Raw genomic sequence first — 7779 nt, 5'->3', positions numbered from 1 at the left:
TCATTGTCAGGCTAGCATGGTGGATATCCTGAGTATCTAATCCCAACTGGCATGACTTCTTAGACAAATCAATAAAAATAAATATAATCAGTGCATTTATATTTTAATCATTTTACCTAAAACATTGGATAGGGTTAAATTATTTCTAATGCAGCAAAGAATGTCCCTGCCTAAAATCCATGTGACCCAGTGATATCGCAATAGATTATTACTTTTGCTGCATAGAGTATAATAATATTAACTGAACCAGAGGAGATAACTTGCAGATTTGTATGTCTGTTATGTATAATAAACAGTGTTATGCAGTGAAAAATTATAGAATTACGTAACGTATGTAAGTTATCGTACATAGATAAGGGCCTGTTCACATCAGCGTTGCCCTTCCATTGAGGGGTTCCGTCTGAGGTTTCCGTCGGGTTAACCCCTCAACAGAAAGGCAATCGGAACCTTAGCTTCCGTTTGCATCACCATTGATCTCAATGGTGACGGAAACTTTGCTAATGGTTTCCGTTTGTCACCGTTGTGAACGGGTTCCGTTGTTTTGATGGAATCAATAGCGCAGTCGACTGTAGCTCCCTGTAGAAGCAGAATCCCTCTGGCCAGGGATTCCGTTCATAGACTGAGTCCCTGATGTATTTGTCCATTTATGGACAGAGACGCCAGGGGCTTCCTCTAAGAGCGGAATCCACTGCCAGAGTGTTGGGAGCGCTCTGGCCGGGGATTCGCTCCAGGAGTAACCCCTTGACATCACTGTCCATATATGGATAGCGACGCTGGGGGCTTCTCCAGGATTGGAATCCCTGGGCAGAGCGGGGTCTGGCCACCGGGGATTCCGCTCCTACAGGGAGCTACAGCGGCACTATCTACAAGGGGTGCAATCTACGGGGGGTTGCTATCTACTGGGGGGGTTGGTGCTATCTGCAGGAGGGTGCTGTCTTCATGGGGTGCTATCTACAGGGGGGGTCAGAGGGAGCCCCTGAATCCACTGTCCATATATGGACAGTGACGTCAAGGGCTTTCCCAAGACAGGAGTCCCTGGCCAGAGATCTTGCGATGCTCTGGCCGTGGACTCCATTGTTGAAAGCCCGACATCACTATTCATATTTGGACAGTGATGTCAGGGGCTTCCCCCAGCTCAGCGTTCAAGGTAGCGTAGTGTCCAGGGAGTCCTCGGCCAGGACCAGTTTTTACCGGCCGTTACAAGGATTGATTCCTGAAAAGTGGCCGGTAAAAACTGATCAATTGAGTTCTATGGGAGCTGTCTGACCATGAAAACAGCCAAAAATAGGACATGTTCTATCTTTTGACGGCCAGTATTCACGGGCTGTTAAAAAATGGCCTTGTGAATACACTCATAAAACTTCATTGATCTGAATGTAGCCTTAGGCTCTATTCACACGACAGGGTCCGAGTGTCGGACGATAAAAACGGCCATTTTGGTCCGTTTTTCATACGTTTTTTTTTCCTGTCTCTTTTAAAAACAGATGAATTTCATTTGTAAATTTTTTGCCGCACACTGCCCTCTGTAGATAATGCCACAGCCTCCCTGTAGGTAGTGCCACACAGCCCCCTGTAGGTAATGCCACACAGTCCCCTGTAGGTAATGCCACACAGCCCCCCTATAGGTAGTGCCACACAGCCCCCTGTAGGTAATACCACACAGCCCCCTGTAGGTAATGCTACACAGCCCTCTGGAGGTAATGCCACACAGCACCCTGTAGGTAATGGCACACAGCCCCCTGTAGGTAATGCCACACAGCCCCCCTGTAGGTAGTTCTACACAGCCCCCTTTTACATAGCACCCCCCCCCCCCCCATAGATGGCACCCCCCTAAATTTCTGTATATAGCGCCACTGTAGGGGACTGTTCCAGGAGAAGTCCCTGACTTCACTCTCCATATATGGAGAGTGAAGTCAGGGACTTCTCCTGGAGCAGAAACACCGGCCGCAGCGCCAGGGATTCCGCTTCAGAAGTCCCTGACATCACTGTGTCCATATATGGACAGTGAAGTCAGGGAATTCTCTTGAAGCGGAATCCCCGGCCACAGCTTAGGCAACGCTGTGGCTGGGGATTGGGGATTCCACTCATACAAAAAAATAGCCTCCTCACATGCACTTCGCACTGTGAGGAGGAGAAGAGAGTGAACGAGCGGCAGAAATCTCGGCCGTCACTCGGATCAGATCCGAGTGACAGCCGTGTAAAGACTTCTATGGGAGCCGTGCGGCAAGAAGGGACATGATGTTTTTTTGGCGCTGATTCAGCCCCGGTTCCGCATCAAAATCTGCGCCAAAAGACTCAGTGACACTTATTGCCAGCACAGGCTTCATGTGCAGCCTACTGGAAGACAGTAGGCATTATCTGAAATGGCGGCATTCAAGTAAAAGTAAAAACTTGGGAAGATGTAGAGCTCCGTTGAATTGGCCAAAGAGCTGAATTTTCATTTGTTCCCTAGAATTTCACTTTAAGGGTATGTTCACACGCTTACTAAAAAAAGTCTGAAAATACGGAGCTCTTTTCAAGCTAAAACAGCGCCTGATTTTCAGACATTTTTTTAATAACTAGCGTTTTTCACGGCCGTTTTTTTACCTATTTTTCTATAGAGTCAATGAAAACGGCTCCAAAAACGCCTCAAGAAGTGACATGCAATTTTTTGCGTGCGTTTTTTTACGCTGCCGTTTTTCAAAACGGTATGTGTGTGGATTCTGGAAATTTAATCTTGATAAATAAAAGATTTGTGGGCCGTCTAAGGAAACAGATGTTTTCAATTTCTTGAATTCACCAGTATTCTGTTGGTAACTGAAGGATGCCAGAATTGTATTGTTTAAAGTGTAGCTAAACAAAGTGTTTGACAAACTTCTGACATGTGAGGGTATGTTCACACAGCTTATTTTCGGCCATTTTTTGGCCCGTAAACGTCCGAAAAACGGTAGAAAAATTGGAATCAGAACGCCTCAAAACATCTGCCCATCGATTTCAATGGGAAAAACTGCATTCTGTTCCAACGGGCCGTTTTATTACGGTCACTTCTTGGGCCGTTTTTGGAGCCGTTTTTCATACACTCTATTGAAAACAGCTCCAAAAACGGCCGTAAAAAACGCTGCGAAAAACGCAGCGAAAATCGCGAGTGGCTTAAAAAACTTCTGAAAATCAGGAGCGTTTTTTGCTAAGTGTGTGGACATACCCTCATAGTCATATGTCAGAAGTTTGGATTGGTGGGGGTCCTAGCACTGAGATGCCTACCAATCGCTAGAACGAAGCACTGAAACGCTCGCGTGAGCGCTCAGCCGCTTCGTGCCTGTTTGACTTTTTCTGGAAGCCGATGTATCGGAGTACGGGCTCATACACTTTCTATTGAGTCCGTACACCGATACATTTATTTCCGGAAAAAGCCAAACAGACACGGAGCGGCTGCTTCGTTCTACCGATTGGTGAGGGTCTCAGTTCTCGGACCCCCACCAATCCAAACTTCTGACTTGTCACTATGACATGTCAGAAGTTTGTGAAACGTTTAGCTACACTTTAATTCTATGGCTATACATGGGATTGAGGTACTGTAAGGCCTCATGCACACGACCGTAGCCATGTGCACGGCCGTGATTTTCGGATCGGCTGGCAGCGGACTGTCAGCCGCGAGCCGCCCGCAAATGCACATGGCCGCGGCCATTATTTTCAATGAGCCTGGACCGCAGATCACGGCAGTAATAAGACTTCCTCCTTCTTTCTGCGGTCCAGGCTCCTGGGCCATGCACGGACCTTGAAAACCACGGTCGTGTGCATGGCCCCATAGGAATGAATGGGGCCGCAATTCTCCTATGAATTTTCGGGGGAATTGTGGCCGCAAAAGCACGGTCGTGTGCATGGGGCCTAACAGAAAAAATATTATTATAAACAAAAGGTCATGAAAATTTATCATTTCTGGGTTCCATTTTGGATAGATTATGGAACCCTCCTGGAATATTGTAGATTTTGTCTTTGTATACATAGCAAGGCTGTAGCTATACTGAGTCTCAACTGAAAATGTATGTAATTACATCATGCAAGCATGTAGTTAGTTTGGGTCAGCAAGGCCGGTTTATAGGACTTCATACATAAGACATAATGACATCACGAAGTCCAGCTATGGAGGTTTTTTTTTTTTGGTTTTTTTTAAATGCTAACTGCCTAGCTAGTAAACTAAAAAGCTGGCATCTCGGAACTAAAATAGTTTATAGATGGAAAATATGAAACATAATGTGAAACATAAAGAGGTTCTTTGAAGTTGCTAATGTCTTCATCTCTTAATACTTTCACAATTTTGTACGTGTATCTCCACTAGCACTTGAGTGTGCACTTGAGATGTGAGGGAGCCTTTGTCCATTAGTAAATGTGATTCTACAGATTCTATTCAATTATCCATCCATTAGCCATTAATGTTATTTTTAATCCATGACAGTTATTTTAAACAGCATCAGATTACATCTGGATTTTTGTTGGTGTTTTAAAACTTGGAATGTTTAGTGAAGATTTATCCAAGTTTAAAAATCCAGACGTTTAAACATCCACTATCAGGATGTAGATACCTCCATAAATAACAATGTGTATAGCACATCATGTTTTATTTCCCCTCTGCTTTTTTATGAGCTTTTGCCAAAACCAGTACATTTACAGACATGGTCATTTAACTTTGCTATTTGCATAGTTGTTCAGACTTTGGAGACAAGGGGGAAATTTTCTTTAAAGCCACTTCTGTCCTTCTCATCACCAGACGCTCCTTCAGTTATCAGTAACTCTTGAGATTAATCACAGTTACTATGTACACAATGTATTGTAATGGAACGACAGAAATGCCTCTCAGCCGACTCCATAAAATATTGTTCAGGAGGAGAAAGAAGTCTCAGAGCATGAAGCCTATGTGAAATGCATAGAAGATGGGCAATACAATCAGAGGAATTATTGCTTTCATCCCATCTAACAGCTGCCAAAAATACCTTCTAGGAGACTTAGAAGAAATGCCTATTGATAAGATGGTTGATTTGAGCAGTATGCAGCTCAGGAGGTTTCCACTCAGGGTTTGTGCATTTACAGAACTTGTTAAGTTATACTTAAGTGACAACAATTTAAATAACCTTCCTCCAGAACTTGAACTACTGCAGAACCTCCAGATTCTTGCCTTGGACTTCAACAACTTTAAGATTCTTCCACAAGTCGTATGCAGCTTAAAGCAGCTATGTATATTATACCTTGGAAATAATCGGATTAGAGACCTTCCACAGGATCTATGTTGCCTCAAAAACCTACACACTCTTTGGATTGAATCAAATTATTTAACACATTTGCCCGTTGTCATTTGTGAACTGACCCTCCTAAAGACGCTTCATGCTGGATGCAATCCAATACGTCAAATTCCCAATGAGTTGAAAAACCTTACAGAATTGCGAAGCATTTGGATGTCAGGAAATCTTCTCACAGAATTCCCACCAGTTTTCCTAGAAATGCCTTTCCTGGATGTTATTGATGTTGACAGAAATGGTATAAGATTTTTCCCAAGTCTTGTGCACCTAACAGGATTGAAGCTTGTAATCTATGACCATAATCCATGTCAAAATGCTCCTAAAGTTGCAAAAGGAGTTCGGAGAGTGGGGAGATGGTCCGAAGAGACCCCAGAACCCAAGAAGAGGTTTGAAGTGGAAGCAGAGCTTGAAAAAACTGCAGAGATTAAAGACACACAACCTACAGCACCAAATGAGCCTACACCTCCCAACAGTGATAATCCGCATCAGGCCACTTCTGAATTAATCTAGGGGTATATTATAGACCATTAATATATATCACAGTATGGACTCCATACGTTCAGACACTCTGGATTCTTGCATTATATTTGGACAACATTAAGCAGCTTCATTCTTTATTCACTTTAAATTCAGTTGAGGAAATTCAAGTTCATTTCCTGTAAGTAAAGCTATTATTGATTGATAGTGGAAATAAGTGGGAATTTCTTGTTTGAGCAACTGACTTCATTTTCAAAATTATAATTTTTTGGTGAACTTTGTTTTATAATTGTGCCTACAAAACTAGGTAAACATAATAAAATAGGAGCATGTTCTTTTGGTTGCTTATTTTATATAACACCTCATTTACAAAAGCATATTTTCTGTTCCGCATTTGGATGATTCCACATATGGAGCTAATGTTAATCAATGGAGCTATTCACATGACTATATTTCTATTTGTTGACAAGCCCTATTGGATTCAATGAAACCATTCATTGCTTTCTTCCAGGGGATAAACATCTGTCCTGGTCATGTGATGACACACAGAAGCAGGACTGAATACAGTTGAAGTATGTGTATCAGAAATGTGTATTTCGAAATCAAACCCTACACTGAAATGAATGATTGTCATAAAGAATAAGACCGTTTTCCGAATATGTTTTAATTAAAAAAATTACCTCCCACCATTTCTTTGGCGCCCATTGGCCTGAAGACCGCTGCATGTAAACATTGCTGCGGCACTCAGGTTAGTACAAGCCCCCCGCCCCCCACTCACTGTCCGTGCAGTCATAATAGAAATCTGGGTAGCTAAAGGTCCCCCTCAACCAGAGTGAATTACTATTCAATGAAGGTGCCTTAACTTATAAAGAAACCCTGATATTGCTTTACAAAAAAGTAATTTCTCTGATATTCCTGGAATTCAGGGCTTTAGCAGTGGCTTCACAGTCCATCCCTGGGAGCAGAGCCCACATTTTATGTGGTTAATAAATGTTGACCAAAGCAGCAAAGTAATGGATGAGATCATTCCATTTAAGGAGAGCGAGGGAGCACGACTAATTCACCAGTCCTGATTGTTTTTTTGGGGGATATTAAATAAATGTTAAGTTTTACATGTTTTAACTATAATTATCCATGAAAAATAAGAGAAAGGTTTTCCAGCTCACCACTACTGCCACGGGTCTCCGGTATGGCGCTCGGATATACGTCCTGGCTGATGTGTATTCATGGAAAAAATAGAGGTTGAATCCAGCGCTTCAGAGTAAAACGTCCAATCTTTATTTCTTGTCAATTAAAAAATTGTACAGCGACATCCCCACCCCCTGATGTTGCTGTACAATTTTTTAATTGACAAGAAATAAAGATTGGACATTTTACTCTGAAGCGCTGGATTCAATCTCTAATTTTTCTATAATTATCCATGCTTTACTGATGTTAATACGTGTCATAAGGAAATCACCATTGTTCTACCATTAATAAATAGGCGGCAAGTCTATCAAGATGTTGACTCGTCCACCCAGATAAGGTAAAAATAAATGTACACATTCAATGGTCTGGAATTTGCACTTATCCAACAAGTTGGCTATTCTGATGATGCCAGATTATGGAATTTTACTATATCTTGGGATTAGTTCAAGTAAGACTGTCCCAGTGCCCATGAAATTGAATATCCCTGGTCCAGCAGGGGGCTGTGGGAACCCACCTTGTCACCAAGGGATTTGACTTGGGGCTATTCTGGGAAGCGAGGTATAAGAGAACTGGTAGTCTTCACCCTTTAACCCATGAACAGGGATGTGGACTTCGCTGCAGGGAACCCTAGGTTGCTACCCCGAGAGTAATCTCCCTTGGTGACCGCCGATGAAACAGGTGTAGTGACTATAGTGTGATCTGGTAAGGCAAAAGGTCAAGGCAGGCGGCAGAGGTTCAGAATGGGTAACGTAGCGAATGTTCAGGACAGGCAGTAGAGGTTCGTCACGGGTATGGTAGCAAATGGTGAGGGCAGATGACAGACACAGATGGTTTATGGTACAGG

The 7779-nt window shown here is 42.9% G+C and overlaps 1 protein-coding gene across 1 annotated transcript; it reads left to right on the top strand.

Annotated features, from left to right (window-relative positions):
* The first annotated feature begins 4907 nt into the window (after window positions 1–4907).
* LRRC10 (leucine rich repeat containing 10) lies at window positions 4908–5780 on the top strand. The gene has a single exon (XM_075855012.1). It carries the CDS (start codon window positions 4908–4910, stop codon window positions 5778–5780), a length of 873 nt encoding a protein of 290 aa, XP_075711127.1.
* The last annotated feature ends 1999 nt before the right edge of the window (window positions 5781–7779 follow it).

Source organism: Rhinoderma darwinii, chromosome 3 (genome assembly GCF_050947455.1).
Source record: "Rhinoderma darwinii isolate aRhiDar2 chromosome 3, aRhiDar2.hap1, whole genome shotgun sequence".
Lineage (NCBI taxonomy): Eukaryota > Metazoa > Chordata > Amphibia > Anura > Rhinodermatidae > Rhinoderma > Rhinoderma darwinii.
Note: the sequence above shows the minus strand (reverse complement) of the source record. Positions and strands in the feature narration are given on the sequence as shown.

Bases quoted from the DNA above. Each gene is read 5' to 3' on its own strand.
- LRRC10 (XM_075855012.1), top strand. From the start codon at position 4,908: ATGGGCAATACAATCAGAGGAATTATTGCTTTCATCCCATCTAACAGC.